At 64.0% G+C, this 19592-nt stretch overlaps 1 protein-coding gene across 2 annotated transcripts; it reads right to left on the bottom strand.

Moving 5' to 3' along the window:
* Positions 1 to 612: 612 nt before the first annotated feature.
* CPLX2 (complexin 2) lies at positions 613 to 16473 on the bottom strand. 2 transcript variants are annotated; one of them, XM_059483968.1, is made up of 5 exons: positions 16272 to 16473; positions 11787 to 11883; positions 2844 to 2951; positions 2205 to 2380; positions 613 to 2039 (listed from the first exon to the last, which is right to left on the bottom strand). In XM_059483968.1, the coding sequence occupies exons 3-5, from the start codon at positions 2872 to 2874 to the stop codon at positions 1842 to 1844; spliced, it is 405 nt and encodes a 134-aa protein (XP_059339951.1). In that variant the 5' UTR covers positions 2875 to 2951; positions 11787 to 11883; positions 16272 to 16473; the 3' UTR covers positions 613 to 1841. The 2 variants fall into 2 exon arrangements, with proteins under 2 accessions (XP_059339951.1, XP_059339952.1); XM_059483969.1 differs by lacking the exons at positions 11787 to 11883; positions 16272 to 16473 and adding an exon at positions 5249 to 5266.
* Between the last annotated feature and the right edge of the window lie 3119 nt (positions 16474 to 19592).

Raw genomic sequence — 19592 nt, 5'->3', positions numbered from 1 at the left:
CTGCCTGCAGGGGAGACCTTGCCTGCGAGATCTCTGCCGTTCTCTACCCTCGTATTTCCTTCTGACAGAAGCTTTTCTGGGTGACTGCTCTGCTGATGCCGCCTGGGTAACAGCTGAGCTCTTTGCTGGTAAATGATGGCACATCATCAGAGCTGAGGCTGGCACCAGGCTGAAGCCTCCGGAGCTGTGCCAAGCCTGGGCAGTGCCAGGGTCTCTGCCTCGGTGTGGGGGCATGAGATGCACCATGCCCAGAGCCTCATGCTCCTCCCTTGGAGTGGTGGAATGCTGAGACCCATCAGAAACAGCCCTTGGAGCCCTGGGTATACCCAGTCATTCAGTGAGGGAAGTCCTGGAAGGGGGAGAAACCTTCATGCCATGTCTGTGGGACATCCCCTTTGTCTTGTCCCCAACCCCAGAGAGGACAGGTGCCTGTGGAGTAGGAATGAGCAGAACTCTGGGAGCCACATGTGGCTGCTTCCTGCACGTGTAGGGGCCTGGCTGGGGGCCAGCCCAGGTGTGATGAGCTACCAGATTTCAGCCCTGAGGTTGGTGGGGTGTGAGGGAGCTGACACGGGGGCCCAGGAAAGCAACGGATGAGAAGAGGCCGGAGCAATGTACAAATCCCTTTATTTTATTAGATCGTCAAAGACTAGTTCGAGCAGGATGGTCACAGCATGTCTGTGGGGCCCCGAGCTGCCCGCCACCTCCCGGGAGGGCCCTGGGGAGCGGCCGGGGGCCGTGGCTGAGGAAGCACAGGGAGGGAGGGAGGGGGAGCACGGTGTGGCAGAGACGGGCCGGGATGGGGCTGTGCCCCTGCCTCCCCCGGTTGGGGTGCAAGCAGCGGCTCCTGGGACACCCCGGGGCGCTTGCCCAGGGATCCCTTCCCAGGCCCGGGGACCCACGTGTCCAGCGTCGGGTGAGGGCAGCCGGGTGTCCCCACCCGGGAGTGGCCCGGCAGCCCTCGGCCCGCGCTGGCGTTATTGCAGGGGACAGAGCGGGGGTCCCGCAGCGCGGCGAGGGCGCCGCGAGCGGCCCCCGGGGACAGTGGGGACGCGGGGGTGGGAGTCAGAGCAGCGGACACGAGGACGCACGGAGCGACGGGGCGCACCCTGGCACGGAGACACTAATGCGAGGACGGGGGCCAGCGGGGCCAAGACACGGACGAGCGAGCGGCGGGGACGGGGACGGGGCAGGGGGGCCCCTGCCCCGCGCGTGCCTTTGTACACGGTTGGCGGAGCGCGGCGCCCGCTGCTCCCGGTGCTGAAGTATTGCAGTCTAACTGATATGGCTTTAACTATGGGGCCAGAGATGCGGGGAGGGGGGTCCCCTCCAACCCCCCGATGCAGGAGCACACCGGGCAGCCCCGGGGGACCCCCGTGCCCGACGACCGGGGCTGGGGGAGCTGCGGGCAGGGCGCCTGGCTTTGTGCTTCGGGCTTGGCCCAGGGCGGGAGGGGGCAGGGGGATGGCAGTGTTGGGGACGGGGGCAGGCGAGCAGAGGCCTCCTGGGGTCCCCTGGGAGAAGAGAAGGGGCAGGGCAGGGGGCACGAGGAGCCACCCCAGGGGCCGTTAGGGCCTGGGTGCCCCTCGCCTGCCGCGAGGTTACATCAGTGCATTTGGTCCCGGTTCGCCCTGTCCGGCCAGGGCTGCTCCCCTTTGGCGTGGTGGGGGGGCCCTGCCTGGACGGGACGGGGCGGGCTTTTGGTCTGGTCGGGGGACAGGGCAGGAGGGGACGGGAGGGGGTGTGGGGACCCCCTCTCCGGGGCCAAGGGAACTGATGGAGGAGTTGTAGGAGAGAGGGCGCCCGTGCCCCAGCACCCTATGGCAGGGTTGACGGTGCTGTTACTTCTTGAACATATCCTGCAGTGGGCCGGGCAGGTACTTGAGGACGGTGTCCAGGATGCTCTCCTCCTCCTCCTCTTCCTCGTCCCCACAGCCTGCCGGGATCGCCTTCTTGGGGCGCGTCAGGCTGCCCTCACACGGCTGCTCCAGAGCAGCTTTCTCCTCTGCTTCCTTCTCCTCCTTCTTCTTCAGCCCGTACTGAGGGGACACAGGCTCTCAGCAGGGCAGGCAGTGGGCACTGCCCGTGCTGTGCCCCGTGCCCATCGCCACCGGCTCGTCCGCCCTCCTCCCGGCCATGCCGCTCCCTGTCCCAGCCCCAGCCCGGCTGCCACAGGGGAGGGCCCAGGGGAGGTGTGTGCCCACCTTGTCACGGATCTGCTGCCGGACTTTCTCCCGCTCCGCTTCCATGCGGGCGTGCTTGGCTTTCCGCTCCTCCTCCTGCTGGCGCAGGGCTTCCTGCCTCTCCTCCTCCTTCTTCTGCGCATCGGGATCCTTCTCCTCCTCGCCCCCCAGCATCTTCCCCATGTCCTTGGTGGCCCCTGCACATAATAAGACCCTTGGTTGGTCCCCAAGTGTGCTGCTGCTAAAGCTCCTGCAGGAGCAGGGAGGGCAAGGAGGTCCCTGGCAAGGAGGACCTGGGACATCCCCAGGGCCACCTGCGCTGAAGTGCAGGCTCGGGAGGCTGTGGGGATGGGGAGTACCACGGGCTGGATGTTCTGCCCTAGTTCATTGTCAGCTGGGGGAGATGCCAGCAGCTCCTTCTTCAGCACCCAGGGGACCTGCTGGGGAATCCCAGTTAACAGCAGAAGAGCCAGGATTCCCCAGCCAGCCGCTGACAGCACTGGAAGTGGGAAACCTGGAGGGCTCCAACAGCAGCTCCCCACTGCTGGTGGCTCTCTGTGTGACTGTCCCCTTGCCATGTCCCTCCCACTGCACTACTGGGGTGCTGGGCCAGCATTGCTCACAGATGGGGACCCTTGAGGGGGAACAGCCCCCACTCACCGCCCAGCGCTTGCTTCATGACGAAGTCCATGGTGCCGGTGTGTGCGTGTGGCTAGGCCAGTGCCCAGCGCTCATCCACCGCTCTCCGGGCTGGCTGACCTGGGCCACCTGTGCAGGCAGAGAAGGACAAGGCTGGGGATACCACACTGAGGTTCCCTGCTGCCCAGGCTGAGGGATGGAATGATCTCTGGGGCTGTGCTTTGCACCCTCTGCATCCTCAGCCCAAATGCCTTCCAGGATGGGCAGAAGGAAGTTCTGGGGTCTGCAGGCAGAGAGTGACAGTGCCTGCTCCCCTCAGCCCCCTCCCTACATCCCTTCTGGCCTTGAGGACCTGTGGAGGCACCAAGGCAGGGACTCCAGAGGGATGTTCCACCTCAGCACCGCCCTTGGTGTGGCACCAGGAGCCCTGGTGTGCTGCTTGGGGGCTGGTGGGATGGGGACCCACCACGCCACCATGCACTGTGTGCCCTTGCTCTGCAGGAGAGGGTGACAGATCTTGTGTGGGGGACCTGGGGTGCTGTGTGTGCGTGTGTGTGTGTCTACAGCAGCACGAGTGCTCTGCAGAGGGATGGGGAAGAGGCTGTTGGCACCTTGCGGCAGCGCTTGGGGGCTGCAGGGGTTGCAGGCAGCAGCAGCCTGTGACTGGTGTGTGATCCCTGTGTGTGTGATCCGTGCTGGTGCTGCGGGTGGGTGACACCGTGCAGGGGCACTGCCTGTGCGGGTGGGTGATACCGTGCAGGGGCACTGCCTGTGCAGTGGGTGACACCGTGCAGGGGCACTGCCTGTGCAGGACGGAGCGGGTGGGTGACACCGTGCAGGGGCACTGCCTGTGCGGGTGGGTGATACTGTGCAGGGGCACTGCCTGTGCGGGTGGGTGACACCGTGCAGGGGCACTGCCTGTACAGGATGGAGCGGGTGGGTGACACCGTGCAGGGGCACTGCCTGTGCAGGTGGGTGATACTGTGCAGGGGCACTGCCTGTGCAGGATGGAGCGGGTGTGTGCCGTGCCTGCGCGCGCTGCGCGTGAGCTCTGCGTGCGGGCTGTGTTTGCTCAAGAGGTGTGTTTGCGGGTGCCTGCAGGCTGTGTTTGCATGGGGGGTGCGTGTGGGTAACTTTGTGGGGCTGCAGGTTGCGTGTGCCCCCGTGATGAGCGGGTTTGCAGCCTGTTTGCCAGCTTGGAGCGCGAGCGTGCGCGAGTTTTGGGGTCTGCGGGCTCTGCGGATGCGTGTGCACGCAGGGCTGCGGGCTGTGCCTGCCCGCTGGGTGTTTGTGCTGCGGGTGTGCGTGAGTTTGCACACTCGGGGGGTGCTGCAGGCGGTGCGAGTGTGAGTGTGGGGGGGTTGTGTGTGCAGGTCCGTGGGTTTGCAGGCTGCACGGGGGGCTGAGCACACAAATTTGCAGACTGTGTCGCGTGTGTGTACGTGTGGGGGTGTTGCAGGCTGCCTGTGTGCTGTGTGTGCATGCGGGGGATTACGGCAGGGGGTGTGTGTGGGGGGGGTGCCCGTGCCCCCCACGTGCCCCGTGTGAGTGGGGTGCTGCAGGCTGTGCTCAGAGCCTGGGGGTGCAGTTTGCAGTGTGTGTGTGTGTGTGTGAGTGTGTGTGAACGTGCCCGGTGGGTACTGCAGCCCAGCGGGTACCCCCACCCCGGCTCCCCGGAACCCCCCTGGGGCTGGGGGAGCTGTGACCCCGGGAAGTTTGCTGCTGCTAGCCCCGGGGCACCCCGCGACAATCTGGGGGGGCTCAGTACAGTGCTGAGCCCTGGGACTGCAGCGGGGGCTTGGCGGGACCGGGGACGGGGGAACACCGGAGAGCGCAGGGACACCGGGACCGTTGGCAAGGATCACGGGGAGCACCGGAGCACGGGGGTCGCGTCGCGGGGGGGCTCGTAGCGATAGCGGGGGACATGGGGAGGTGCACGGGCGACGCATGGGGAACACAGCAAACGGGGGGAACACCGGCAGGCACCGGGATACCGGGGCCACAGGGGCTGCAGAGACGCAGGAGACACGGGGGGGCGCCGGGAAGGCGGGGGACAGCGGGGACACGGGACACGGGACGCAGCGGACACCCGGCATGCGGGGGACAGCGGCACCGCAGCGGGGTGCGGGACGCGGGGGGCGCGCCGCCGTGGGGAGCGGGGGAAGGTGGGGCGCAGGCACAAGGACGACGAGGGGGGAACCCGGGTCGGGGAACGCGCACCGGGGGCGCAGGGGACACCGGGGAACGCGGGGACACGGGGAAGGCGGGAGCCGCGCGGGGGGCGAGGGTCGCGCAGGGGCCGCGGTGCCGCGGGGACCCCTCTCCCCCCCAGCCCACCCCGGGGTCTGCGGCGCGGGGCCCCGCCCGCCGCCCGGGGCCGCCCGGTGCCGCAGCGGCGGCGCTGTCCCTTCAGCACCGGCACTCACCGGCTCCGCCGCCGCTCGCCGCTGCCGCCGCTCCGCCCCGCCCCGCCCCGCCGCGGCCCGGCCCCCTCCCGCCCCCGGCGGCACGCGTGGGCCCGCCCGGAGCGACACCCCCCGCCACCGCCACCGCCACCGCGCGGACCGGCCCCCGCGGGGGCGGCGGGGTGTGGGACCCCTGCCGGAAAACGCCGCACGACCCCCGGGAACGTCCCGGGCAGCTCCGCAGCGCTCACCGGGACGGGGCCCCTCGGACAGCACCCGCGGGGCAGCGCCTCCCGCGCGGGGTTAATGATTCACCGCCGCCGCAATTACCGGGGAAACGGGGCGCTCATCAGCCCGAGGTGCCCCCGGTCCCGCAGCCCCGGCTCCCTCACTCAACCCCCGGCCCGCAGCTCCCCGGCCTCCTCTGCAGCGATGCGGGGCGGCTGCGGGAGTTTAATTAAAGTCCCTGATAAATCATATCACCCTCCCTCCCCTTTCCGCCAAGAGCTGCCGCTCGGGGGCCCCAGCTTTCGATTTCTGGTGCTGCTCCCCCCGCGGGGTTCCCAGGGCAGGGAGGGGATGCCGGAGGGGGTCTAGAGTGGCATCGAGGATATGATGCCCACGGAGCTCAGAACCCCCTTCAGCGAAGGGTTCCTGGGTAGGAAACGGGGTGCACCACCCTGCCTGCCCCCCTGCACCTGCCCGAATGCAGATGGGCTCCTGCAGCCCCTCCTGTGTTCATCCTCTGCAGTGCGGGACAGGGCTCCCCACCCCTGTCCCGACGCTCAGGGACGCTGTGTGCTCCTCACACAGCCGGTGCCTCCTCATTAATGCAGCCCTGGGTTCTCAGAGACAACATGAGCCCTGTGCGAATCTCACCAGCGGCACTTGGAGCCGGGCTTTGGGATAGCCCGTGTTTGATAGTGACGCTCTGGACCAGCAGCCAGTGGGGGCCCAGAAGGGCACTGCAGAGGGTCGGGGTGCAGGGTCCTTTCAGGGATGGCCCCCCCTAAACGCAGGAGGCTGCAGGGAGCTGGGACAGGCTGCAGCTGCCCCCTGGGGTGGGCTCAGGAGATGCTGCTGGGGCTGCTGTTTAAGGCTGGGGGAGATGCAGGATGTGGGGCAGGAGTGGGGGGACATCTCACAGCTAGGGGGGACAAAACTGGCTTGCAAGTGCCACCTCCAGAGAGATGCACTGGCAGATCTGCGCGTGCACAGCCGCTGCCAGCTCCTGCCTCACCGCACGGCCGCTGCCACGGACACCTCAGTACAGGGACAGCACATCAGGGACTCGTCCCTCTTGTTCACCCACTCTCACTGCTCCCAAAACCACCCCCTGGCACAACCCATGTCCAGCAGCCCCGAGGCCTCAGCCTGGCACTGACCAACAACTCCTTCTTCCACCTCCAGGGTAAAAACCCCTCCTGCCCTTGTGCCCGGCCCCGCTCTGCCTGCTGGCAGCTGGCGGGACGGGCACGTGGGCGGCAAGACAGGCCTGTGCTTGGCCCGTCCGTCTGTCCGTCCGTCCGTCCGTCCTGCGGCAGCCCTGCTCCGGGCGTTGACGTCAGCGCTCCCGGCAGCCGGGCGGTGGGCGGGCGGCACCGCTCCTATTGTATTAAAAATAATACAGCGGAGCACAAATTCATTACAGATAAGTGTGACAGCCAGGAGGAATTAACGAGCCCGTCTCTCAGCGCCTGACAAACGCCTCCTTTTGTTCCTGGGATGGGTCCTTGAGTCTTTCAATCTTTGGAGATGCCTCGGCTCATTAAGCACATCCTCCTCCAGTAGATCCCAGTGTGCCAGAGAGGACTGCTCCCAGTATCAGCTCAGGCCAAACTGGCAGGGACATCCCTTGTGCAAGCGCCCAGTGCTAAATCGGGCTTGCCTTTCTTGGGGGTCAGGGGCCTGGAGCACTGTCCCCAAGCACTGTCCCCAATCACTGTCCCCAAGCACTGTCCTCAGGCACTGTCCCCAGGCACTGTCCCCAAGCACTGTCCCCAATCACTGTCTCCAGTCACTCTCCCCAGGCACTGTCCCCAAGCACTGTCCCCAGTCACTGTCCCCAGGCACTGTCCCCAGGCACTGTCCCCAGGCACTGTCCCCGCGTGGGTTTGGGTGGCCGGGGGAGGTGGGCGGGCAGCCCCCGTCCCTGCTGCTGCGGGAAGCACGAGGCTGTGTGAGCTCAGGCCGCCCGCCCCAGCACTCCAGCTGCCAGTGCCGGCAGTGCCACCGCAGCTGCTGGGCTGGGGGCTCCCTGCTCTGCCCTGCTGGCCAGGATCCCATGGGAAGAGCAGCCCTGGGCATTGCCTCCTACCCTGCACACCCCTGCTGTGGGACAGGGATGGATCCAGGGGACCCCCGCAGTCCCAGAGCTGAGCTGGTGTTTGGGGGATGCTCCCGGGGCTTGTGCCCAGTGTGGGCATTCCTTTAGGCCCAGCTGTTCCTTGGCATCATCCTGGGCAGTGTCACCTGCTGGGTGCCTGCCTGGAGCTCTGGGGAGGCAGGAAGGGGAGGGATGTGGGGAGGTGTGAGGGGCTGGGGAGCAGCACCGTAGCCAAAAGGAGGAGGAAGCTCTCAGCACCTCCAAACCCTGCAAACGCCTCTGTGGAGTCAGCACAGGTGCCAGGGCCCCAGCAGTTCTGTGCTCCGCTCCAAGCTGGCACCCAGGGAGGGGATGGGGCTGGCTGGTGCCACCACATCAGCCACAGCAATCCCTGAGTGGCACCTGCCTGCTGGCATCGTCCCCATTGTCCCCTGACAGCCAGACAGGGACTCTGCAAGGTCACAGCCTCTGTGGGCCCTTTCAAAGCCCCCAGGCAGAGGGAATAGCTGCACCCATCCCTGCAGCACTGCAGCCCAGCCTGCTGTCACCCATTAGCCCAGGGCAGTTATTCCACTTATCCGCCCCCCAACATCTTTGCAGAAAATAATTATTGGTCCTTCTCATTGCACCGAGGGATTAAAAGTGGTTAGCTCCATTTCCAAAGGCTTTGTTATGTTGGTTTTCCCTCAGCTGCTGCACAAGGCGATTTCCACAGTGCCACTTAGGCAGCTTTTATCAGGTTGTCTTCTGGAGGTAATTGGGTTTTTCAGGAGCCTGTTTAAAATTCGTAACCCAGCCTCTTAAACAAAACAAAAACAGCAGCGGGGAGAAGAGGAAGAGGCAGCACGAAACATGCAGCAGCTGCAGCCTCTGAAGAGCAGCTCTGGTCCCTTGGGGGGGACAGGGACAGGGACAGGCACCAGCCGTGCTGTGGGGTCAGTCTGGAGACAGCAGCCCCTCCAGCTCAGCGCTGAGCACAGACTGCTGGGGACAGCCGGGACCCGGCGTCACTCCCCCATGCTGTGTCAGGGCCAGGAGACTCTGTGGTGCCCAGAGCCACCCACGTGCAGTCCCTGGGGATGCTGCGGCCACCACCGTGTCCCTGCAGCAACTCACAGACCCCCCAGCACCGTGAGAGAGACCCCAGCACCCACTCAGCCCTCATCACAGCCAGGTCAGACACGGGGTGTGAGTGGGGTCTGTTTGCTCAGCACTCACCAGGAGCCCTGGGGCTGGGGGAGGGCGGTGGGCACATGCCACAGCCTGAGCCCCGCTCCACCATGAAGCTCCAGCTGTGGCAGGGCCCCCTGAGCTCACAGAGAGGGACACAGCAAATAGACAAAACCCACCCTTATGGGGTAACTTCTGCCAGCCCCAAGCCCTGGGGCTCTCCCTGGCTCTGGGCTTTGCTGGCTGGCTTGGGGGGGATCCTGCTGCCCCCCCTGTGCACCCCTGCAGCCAGAGGGGCTCTGGGCCGACCCTGCGGCTGTTGCTGCATCCCCTGCATCACAACCCTCTGCATTACTGCCCATCTGCATTGCTGCCACAGCCCTGTCACTGCCACTCTCTCCTGGCTGGACAAGGGGTGCAGGGGGCACCCCCAGCCCATCCTGCCCCTCTCGGGGTGCAGTGTGCTTTGGGGAGCAGCGGGTGCAGGGAGCTGCCACAGCAGATGGGGCTGGATCACGGGAGTGCTGCTCACAGGGCACAGCCCGGGGCATCCACAGGAGCCGGCTGTGAGCTCACCCCTGCGGGGCCCCATCCCACACCTGCTCATCCCAGCCCTGCCTGCGGGGCCCCATCCCACACCTGCTCATCCCAGCCCTGCCTGCAGGGCCCCATCCCACACCTGCTCATCCCAGCCCTGCCTGCAGGGCCCCATCCCACACCTGCTCATCCCAGCCCTGCCTGCGGGCCGGGGAGGCTGCGGCTGAGCCAGGGATGGGGAGAGGAGAGGACCGAGCCCGTAACTCCAGCTGTTCCCAGCATGGCAGTGCCCCCGGAGGGTACCAGAGAGAGAGGGGTGCTCCCAGTGCTGCTCAGCCCTCCAGAGCTCCCCAAAATTGCCATCTACACCCACATCTGTGTCACACAGTGCTGCAGGGGCTGAATCTCCCAGCGGGACCTCCCAAGAGGACAGGGACTCAGCTCCAGGCTCCAGCTAAGAACACTCCAGTGTGGCTGGGCTGTCAGCCACGGTGTGACCGAGCACCTTGGCTTTGCCACCACTGCTCTGAGCCCTCTGCTCACCCAGCCCTGGTCTCAGAGCCACCCAGAACCCCAAGGAGACAACATGAGCACTGAGGCACACCAGGATGGACCTGGGAGTGCCAGGGGTCCCTGCTGGGGTGGACCCTGCCCCTGGAGTGCTGCAGTGGTGACTCCTCACGCCTGCACTCCCGACTCCCTGCGTGTGCCCGGTGCCTCTGTGCTGTGCATTGTTAAACAGAGGCACTGCAGCCCCTCGCTGTTTATCCTGCTGTGGCTGCTGGGGACAGGCCCTGGTGGCTCTCTGCACATTCAGCTGCCACATTAATGCTCACTGCAGGTCTGGCCAGCTCCCCAAACAGGTTTATGACCCCTGGCCTCACTCACCTGCCCGCTTCCAAGCCCCCATCCCTATAGGATGGCTCCCACCTCCCTGGAACAGACTCTGTGTTCCCCTTGGTGCTCTCCCCTAGGCTGTGCTGCCCTGCCCACGCAGCAGGGACAGCATTTCCACCCCCATGGCCTCTCCAAGGGCACGCTGGCGCCGAGTGCACCCCATCAATATTTATGGCAGGCACGCACACCCGCAGCTCTGCAGGGCCGGCGCGGAGCCGGGCTGGGCACAGCACACCAGGCTCTGCTGGGGAAGCAGCAAAACCCCCCTGAGCCCCTGTGCTGCCTGCCCAGCCCCTCACCCTGTGCACACACGGATTTTCAGCCTTGCCACACTGACAGGGCCTGTGCAGACACCACAGACTGAGGTGGTCAGGACTGTGTGGGTGGTGGATGCACAGGGATCATCTCCTGGCTCTGTGTCAGGAGGGGATTTGGGCACCCACTCCCCACAGAAAGCGGTTGTACACACCCTCATCTCACTGGCAGGAAAAAGACATGAAGGACAAGGGCATGATTGGCTCAAGGTTGGGCAGCCAGGTCAGAACAGAGCAATGGCAGCCCCCACCTGTCCCCTCTCCAGCCAAAACACCCTAAAAATGAGACCCTTGGCACTGCCCCCTGAGGTTCAGCCTCATGTTGATAAAGCATTGATTTTGTAAAGATCCTGTAAGCTCTTTGGGGCACCTGAGTTGAGGACAGGGGTGCTTTAACCCCTCTCTGTACCAGCAGTGCTGGGGGGTGGGAGGGAGTGAGGAGCAGGGATGCTTGGCCCAAACTCTCAGAGCACCTGCCTTCTGTGGGTGAAGGGCTCATTGTATCCCATGAGAGGGAGGATTTGGGAGCCCAGAATGCCCCATGGCCCGGGCAACAGAGCTGGATAAGGGGGGACAACACCAGGAACACCCTGCTGGCAGCAGATGGCTGCATGGTGGGGGCTCCGTGGCAGCCTGGGGGGACATCTGGGTGCCTGGGCTGGGGCCAAGCTGCAGCTCGGTGGGAGCAGCAGGATGAGCCTGACTGCCCTGCCTGGGGAGCTGGGGAGGGGCCCCAGGAGTGGCTGGGCTGGGTGTGGGGCTTGCTGCCCCCCAGCTGCCTGTGCTGGGGGTTTCTGCTGCGCCGTGACGCCGGACAGGCACCGTGCTGCTCCAAGAGCTGCTGGGGCTCGGGCCAGGAAATTCATTCTTGGCTGCTTTCAGAGGGGTTTGGCTCGTACCTTTCCCATCTGGGGGCTTTCAAATGGAAAAAAAAAAAAAAAAAGAACCAAAAAAAAAAAAAAAAAAAAAAAAGAAGAAGAAGAAAGGAAGAAAGAAAAAAAGCCCTGGCTCTGTGCCACCTCCACAGTCACCATCACTTGCCATGGTCTCCAGGTGGGACCGTGCCCAGCATCTGCTGAGATCCTGAGCTGGTCCTCACTCCCCTGGCCCTGAGCTGCTTCAGGTGTCTCTTGCCTGCATCAAAGTGTCACCAAGATGAGTCCCCCCCATCCTGGGTGACCTGACTGGCTCCACCGAGGCAGCCCCAGGCGGTACCTCTGAGCCTCCCCATCCACCCCATGACTCTGCTGTGCCCCCCACACCACGGGCAGTGAAATGGCCCCCCCAGCCCCCCAAGAGCCACAGCGCTGCCTACCTTGGTGTGTGCAGCACCGGGAGCCTGCTGCTTCAGCACCTAACGCAGGGGACAGGGACCTCGTGGGGGTGGCTGGGCATCGCAGGGAGAGCAGGGCCTGCAGAGACACCAACAGCGACAGCATGAGCGCCTTGGAGGGGCCACAGCACCGGGGGGACACACAAAGGGGAGCCACTTGATGGGGGACAGACAGAGCACACCACTGCTTGCTGCCCTCTCCTCTTCCTGGGTGGCTCTGTGTGCTCCCTGCATCCCCATCTGCAAGGATGGAGCAACTGCCCAGAGCCACCAAGTCCCTGCAGGAGGGAGCCCAGCAGGGCGTGCAGAGGGTGAGGAGGTGCAGGAGGTGGCAGCTCTTCCTCTCCTGGATCAGGGGCACCCACTCTGCTGCTGGCAGAGGGCTCCTGGCCATCTCTGCAGGTACCTGGCAGTTCGGATGCCTTCATTAAAAATTTAGAAGGCTCTCAACTCTTTAAAGGTTTTAAAATTTCACATTGACTCTGCCTTCCTTAGCTTGCACATGATGAATTTCTCCTTTGGAGAACATAATGGCAAGTTAAAACAAGCCAGCAGACAGAAGTCTTTGCTCAGACTCAGCAACTGGAGGAAGCCTGGTGCTGCTTTGGGCCTCAGGAAACTTCTGTCTGGGGATCTCATCCCTTCCTAAATGCCCTTGAAATGCCCCTGTGAGGCTTGGGGAGATGCTGGCATGGGCAGGGGCTGTGCAGGGAGCTGGGTGCCAGCTCTGGGTGCCACGCTGGCAGTTCTGGGGTGGGCTGTCCCTGTGGTGTGGCTCATGTCACTGTGAGATGTGTCATGAGTGTGATTTCTCCTCTGCACTGGAGGAGCAGGTTCCTGGGGAAGTTACAAATTCATCCTGACTTCAAGCAAAGGCTTTTCCTCCACCCTGGGGAAGGAGGGAGGCTTTGGCAAATTGGAGATAAATCTGTGAACCAGGGGAAACCCAGGCAAACACCGATGTTGTGGAGGAGCAGGGCTGCCATGGAAGGATGGAGCCTGCATTCTGAAAAGCTTCACAGAGCAGGGATGCCTCATCCCAGCCCTGGAGCAGGAGGCACTGACAGCCCCTGGGAACAGGTTTGGGGAGGTTTTGGCTGTGGGAAGAGGCAAAGGGCCCCCAGTGGGAGACCCCAGAAGGGTGCCTGGTGCCCTGGGAAATGCAGTGCAGAGAGCTCAGCCTGCACAGGGCTCAGCAGCAGCAGTGTGAAGGTGACCTTTGCTGGGGACAGCCACTGCCTCCTTTGGGATGTGGGAAGGCTCTGGAGCAGGGTGAGACGGGCTGCATGCAGAGAGCTGCAGGGATGTGCTCCTGGGGGCGTCTGGTTTCCAGACAGCGCCGTGCCAAGGACACAGCTGGGCTGGGAGAGGCAGGGTGGCTCTGCTGCCATGGCCTGGGGTGCACAGCAGCAGAGATTTGTCTGCTGAAACCCCAGAGGGTGGGAAGGGCAGGAACACCCTGCCCAGGCCCCTGAGAGAAAGCAGAGAGTCCTGAGGGGTGCTGCTCTAATCCCTGCAGGTGCTGCTCTAATCCCTGCAGGGTATTTTTTATTTCAGCCAGACCAAAGAGGTTTTTATCTCCTTTGCAATAGGCAGAGCCTGGCAGTACCATGAAGATGCATCTCACCTGGGCAGCTGCACCAGCTCAGTCTGTCTGTCTGTCCAGGCAGCCAGACACCAAGCACAGCCAAAGCAGAGGACAGGAACAGCAGAGCAGGGTGATGGTGCCAGAACAGCTCCAGGGACAGCAGTGCCCCCAGGTGCTGGCAGGGACGTTTTGATCCAGTCTGGACACAAGACACAGCACCCAGGGAAAACTGAATGCTCCAGATGAGACATTAGTGAGCCCACAGCTCTTCTGCTTTGGCACATCCAGCTCTCAGCACCCTGCCTGAGCAGCTGAGCTTGTGCAAGTGTCTGAGAGGGGAGAGGCTGGGGAAGGAGGAGGGTGAGCACTGAGGTGCACAGGCTGAGAAACTCAGGCACATCTCAAATCACTTCCCCTGCCTAAGGGAGATGCTCCTGGGTCTGGCACCAGTTTCCAGCCTGGGCAGCAGATGAGAAGGAGGGTTCAGAGTCACAATGTCTGGGGACAGCCTGTGCTGGCAGCGTGCTGTCCTGGCTCTCATGCAGGATGCAGAGGACTCAGGGTGCCATGCCACACTGGGCAGCCCCCAGAGGCATTCCCCAGGTGAGGTCTGCACCTGAGCTGTCCTGCCTTGCCTTCAAAAAGCAAAGATCCTCAGCCTCAAACATCTCAATTGCTCTGGCACAATTCCTCCCACCTCACACTGGGGCAGGTCTGGGTTGCACCACTGTGGGGCTCTGGGATGTGACTGGGATGAGCAATGTTTCTGAGTGCCACAGAGGGGCTGGTGGCACCAGCCAGGGAGGGATGGACCTGCTGCTCTGGCTGTGTGCAGGACGAGCAGGGTGGTGCAGAACAACACAGCAAAGGTGGCAGTGGCAGAGCCCACAGCTGGACAAGGCACTGGTCGGGGTCTCTGCAGGCAGGGAGGCTCGGGGGGAGCAGGAGAGCAGAGGGGAAAGCTCCTGGGACGAGCAGAGGGCGCTCAGGCGAGAGCAGGAGCAGGAGCACAGCTTGTTTACCCTGGCTGAGCAGGCCTGATTGCTCTCTATAAATACACCCAGAGAATAAACACCAGGGAGGGAGAGGGAGCATTTAAACTCCAGGATGATGCTGGCATAAGAACAAATGGGAAGGCCTGGCCAGGAGCACAGAGGCTGTGGGTGAGAGCAGAGATCCTCTGGCCACGGGGAAGATCCTCTGGGTCCAGCCCTGGCTGCTGGGGCAGTGTGTGATGCCCAAGGGCCTGGGCTCGGTGCCATGCAGCCTGGGCTGCAGTGACCATGCTCTCCTGCCATGCCAGAGCTCCAGAGCTCCAGCCACAGGGGCACACTGGTGCCCAGGGGTAGGAATGGAGATGTGCCACACTGCCAGTGATCACCACCTCCTCCCCAGAGGGGTTTTCCACAGGGACTTCTCATCTCCAGAGCATAAACCAGGCTGGGCAACTCAGCACAGCTGCCCTTGGCTCCTGGTATGGGCCTGGTGGGCTTTGCCTGGCAGCAGCCCCTGCAGAAGCCCAGGGAAGAGCCCAGGTGTGAACCACAATCACCCTCCAGGGCAGTGAGGTGTCCTGAGCTCTGTCTGCTCCGGGTCATTTCAATACTAATGTCATCAAGCAAGGCAATCGAAGAAACAAACACTCGGCCCAGAGCCAAGTGAGACTTTGAGACATTTTTCTGTGCCAGTTTGTCTCAGCTGAGCCATCTCCAGTTTCCCCAGGAGTGGGGATCAGACACTGTGAGCAGTGCTACTGGATGGGATTGAGCTCCTTTGTTTCCATGCTGGAGCCTGTCCTGGCAACCCTCGGGGTCCTGCAGCCTTAGAGGCACAAGTGCAGGTTTGGCAGGGAGGGCATTTCTCTGAGAGTCCAGCCCATCCTTCCTCATCCTCGATTTCCAAACCCAGCCCCTCAGCTTGACTCCAACCACTCCGGTTCCCTCAGCAGCCCTGGCCAGCAGCTGCTGGAGCCTGAGCAGGGAGCCTGGCAGGTTGCAGGAGAAGCCCTGAGCGCTGAGCCCTGTTCTGAGCGAGGTGCCAGCCCTGCCTCTGTGCTCTGACTCACTGCTCTGCCAGCCTCGGGCAGCGGCTGCCCGGTCACGCCGGTGCCATGCGGGTGGCACTGCCACCGCGTGTGCCAAGGCCTGGATGGCGGCAGCCACCTGCCCCTGTGCTGCTGGGGACACGGCGGGGACAGGGCTGGGCTGGGGGGCTCAGCCTTGTGGGGACAGTGCACAGGGGAGAGGGGTTGAATCTCAGGGGACTGGGAACGGTGAGGCTGGGATGCTCCACCAGTGGTTGGACTGAGCCGTGGATGGAGAGCAGGGTGGAGGAGGGAGCCCCTGATGGGGAGGCACGGGAGGAGCCCGGCAGGTACCGAGATCCCCACGGCAGAAAGGAGCACGGAGCCCCCGGCTGCGGGCAGGGGGTGATGGCGGGATCAGGTCTCACCCTCTCCCTGCCCTCAGCCCCGCTCTGCGGAGCCTCCTGCAGGGCATGGCCGAGCACGGAGGGGCATCCAAAGCCCGGTGCGGGGGTGACAGCCCTTCTCCTGCCATCCCTGCACGCCGGCGTGTCCCCCCTCCCCAGAGCTGCGGGTGGGCACCCGGGGGGCGCCGCTCAGCTCTGCATGGCTCCCCGCACCCGCATCACTGCCGGGCTCCCCGCACCCCGCATCACCTGCCGGGCTCCCCGCATCACCTGCATCCTCCCCGCATCCTCCCGGCATCCCGCCCCGCATGCCGCATCCCGCCGCTCCGCGGCCGCCGCCCCGTTATATAAGCCGGCGGCCCCGGGAGGCTCGGCGGGCCGATCGCCGCCCCCCCCGGGCTCTGCGGCACGGCACGGCCCGGCCCGGCCCGGCCCGGTCCCGCACCCACCTGGCTGGCTCGGCGCGGCTCCGGTGCGCCCCGTCCGCCCCCGGCGCGGAGAAGGAGCCGCCGCCGGAAGGGAGGCGGGAGCCGTAGCGGTACAGGGGGGGCCCGGTGCTGGCTCCCCCTCCGCCGCACGGCCTCCCGGGCGGGGCCGCCTCCGTGCCCGCCTCCGGACCGCCCCGCGCCCCGGGCGGCAGCCCCCGGCCCGGCCTTCCGCCCCGCTACCGGCCGCGTTCCCTCCGGTACCGGTAATTGCTCCTCCGGTACCGAGATGGCCTCACCCCGCTGTTCAACCATCCGCCCCTGCAGCCCGGCTGTGCCCCCCTCACCCCGCATCACCCCCGGTATGGAGCGTCCCTCCCGGTACCGCCTGTGCCTCCGGTGCCATGACGGCCACCCCCAGTGCGTGGCCGTGTCTCCCAGTACCCCATTGCTTGGCCACCCGTTTCTCCAGTGCCCAGCAATTCCCCCCACTCCCCAGCCATCCCTCTGGACCCCCTGGCCCTGCCAGTTCCTCCCCATTCAGCCATTCCTTCTAATATTTGCTGTCTCCCCACAGGCCCCGGTGCTTCTCTGCCTCCCTGAGCTGGTGATTCCTCTCCCGTGGCATTGCCAAGCCCCCAGAGCAGGGGTCTCTACACAGGGCACCCCTGGGTGTCTCAGGTGCTCCCCAGATCAGAGATCCCTGCTGCACAAAGCCCTTGCCCAGGTTCTCTCACAGGGTGTCCTGAGGATGGGATGATGAAGAGCCATGAACCTGCTGGAGCCTGCAGGGCTCACAGAAAAGCCAGGGGGGAGCAGAGGAGGTGGAGGGGCTGGAGCAGGGGCTGCTCCGGGAGCTGCAGAGCTCCGGGATGGGGACATGGCCAGGCTGGCCACGTGCTGCTGCATGGAGTGGGGAACAGCAGAAGGAGGGGGCGTGAGAAGAGCAAGAACTTGTCCACACAGGCTTTAAGAAGCCAAAACTCTAGTTCAGGGATTGGTGCAGAGCATGGCCAAGAAGACTGCAAGATCCCCACTGGCCTGAGGGGCTGGAGCTCATCCTTCCCCTTCCCAGTCCCTGCCCACAGGCTGCTCCCTTGTGTTCCTGGCAGGCAGCTGAGGCCCTCTTCTCCCTAGATTTTGTTTTGGGTTTGTGGATGCCCAGAACAGCTCCCACCAAGCCCTGGAGATGCTTGGTGGGCTCCTTGCATTGCAACTTGTCTTTGCAATCTGTTTGGCCATTGTGATCTCTGATCTCTCTCTGAACAGGGGGGTCCTGTCTCTCCCTCCTGAAAAGGGGGTGCAAGACAGCTGTGCCTTAATGCCCGAGGAGCTCTCAGCACCACGGCCCCAGGGGAGTTTGCTGCTCCCATTTCCCACCCTGGGGAATCCCTCCTCCTCCCCAGGCATCACCGCAGGGTCAGACGCGGGTCACCCGGGAGCCACCTCCGGCTGTCCCTCCCTGCTCCCGCCGTGCCGCTCGTCACATCGCGCAGCAGCCACTGCACCACTCCTTCCTGCAGGGCTGCTGCGGGATGGAGAGAGAGGCTGATGAATAAATCAATCCCCCTCGGTGCTGAGGCTGCAAAACTTGGATGCGAGCGGAGGAGCAGCGCCGGGGCTGGCGGCCGGGGCGGCACCGCTTGTGAATTTGTGAATTCCCCCCGTGCAGCCGCCGCAGACGGAGCTGCTGCTGCTGCTGCAGCCAAGTGGGCAGCTCTGATTGCCTTCTGCACATGTTTTATTTATCAAAGCGCTCAATATGCAGCTCTCTCCTGCTGTCCCACATTTCCCCCAGATTCTCCCGGCTGGAAACGGGAGCAGGGTTTGGAGAGGAGCCGTGGGGCGCTCATTGCTGGCTCCTCCTGGGCTCGGAGGGCAGTGGTCCCTTCTCCTCCCTGCCACACGGCTCTCACCAGCTGCCACCGTGCCGAGGACAGGGGTGCCGTGCTGTGAGCAGAAGGACAGTGCTGTGCTGGCCTTTCCCGAGCTCAGGGAACACTTTAAAAAGCAGCCAGGCTTCTGGTGCTCCTCCTGTGCTTTGCCAAGAGCAGCGGTGCCCCAGCAGGTGCCAGGCGCTGCAGGAGGATGCTGCAATGCCTCCGTACATGGCAGAGGCTGGCTTTGACCTGCTCCTGGCCAAACTGGCTCCTGCTCGCTTTCCTGCATGGCCTCCAGCCGTCTGTGCCCGAGGAGCAGAGGAGGGAGCTGCAGGGTGCGCTTCTGCAGCCTCGCTGCTAATAAATAAACCCCAGTAATGAGTTGGGCTCTGGCGGGCGGGCAGGTAGCGGCAATAATCCCCCAATTAAGTGGATGAGGCAGACAGTTAAGTGCAGAAAACCCACAAATAAACAAGAAGGAGAATAATATAGGAGCAGGGAGGAGCTGGTGTCTGGGTCCCTCAGCCTTTCCCCCGGCAGTGCCAGGAGCACTCTGGGAAGTGTAGTTCTGCCTTCATCCTCTGCCGACATCCTTCTCCGGAGGGACGGAAATCCCGAATTTTCAGCCCGTTCCTCCAGTTGCACCAAGGTTGGGCACCCCATGGAACACCAGGACAGTCAGCCCTGGGGATGTGGAGCAGGACAGGAACGCAGCTCTGAGGGGAGCCTGTGTGCACAGAGCATCCCTGCCGAGATGGGAGCCCGAGAGGAAGCCCTGCCAGGCAGACAATCCTTGGGGCTGTCTCCATGCCACCAGCGTGGAAACTGAGGGATGGAGAGCCTGCAGCTGTGGGATGGCTGCTTTGCCCTCTCACCCCTGCCATGCACATGTGAGCATCCCTACCCTGGAGCTTCCTCCGGGTGGAAATATGGGCTTGGAGAGCTGGGCAGAGGCTGCACTGTGAGGATGGAGCTGTGCAGGGGCTGTGCTGGATGCTGGCACAGCTCAGGCTTCCTCCCGGAGCCCCAGACGGACACAAAACCTCAGGGAGAGCAGAAGCCTCCCCGGCTCCATCGATCCGGCCCTGGGCTGTGCGTGCCTCGTGCTGGACTCACAGCAATGATCAATACTCGTTTTTCACCTCACTAATGGGAGCCACCAGCCCTGCCACCAGCCCAGAGCTGCCAGGGGAGATGGCCATGAGTGGGCTGGGGTTGGACCCACTCTTCCTTTGCACCCTTAGGGTGAGAGTCCCTGAGAGCTGCGGTGGTGTCACAGCCTGGGGCTTTGTCACCAGGCACTCGTGAGCTGCTGGCTGCCAAGGCCAGGGGGACAGGGGGCACTGGTCCCCAGCTGGCGCTGGGATAGCTGTGATTAGTCATAAATAAACGTTTCAGAGCAAAGGTCTGAGGGTTTGTGTTGTGCAGGGAATTTTCCCCCTGCAGGGACACATTTCACCCCTCA

This window comes from Ammospiza nelsoni, chromosome 16 (genome assembly GCF_027579445.1).
Source record: "Ammospiza nelsoni isolate bAmmNel1 chromosome 16, bAmmNel1.pri, whole genome shotgun sequence".
In the NCBI taxonomy this organism is placed as follows: Eukaryota; Metazoa; Chordata; class Aves; order Passeriformes; family Passerellidae; genus Ammospiza; species Ammospiza nelsoni.
Note: the sequence above shows the minus strand (reverse complement) of the source record. Positions and strands in the feature narration are given on the sequence as shown.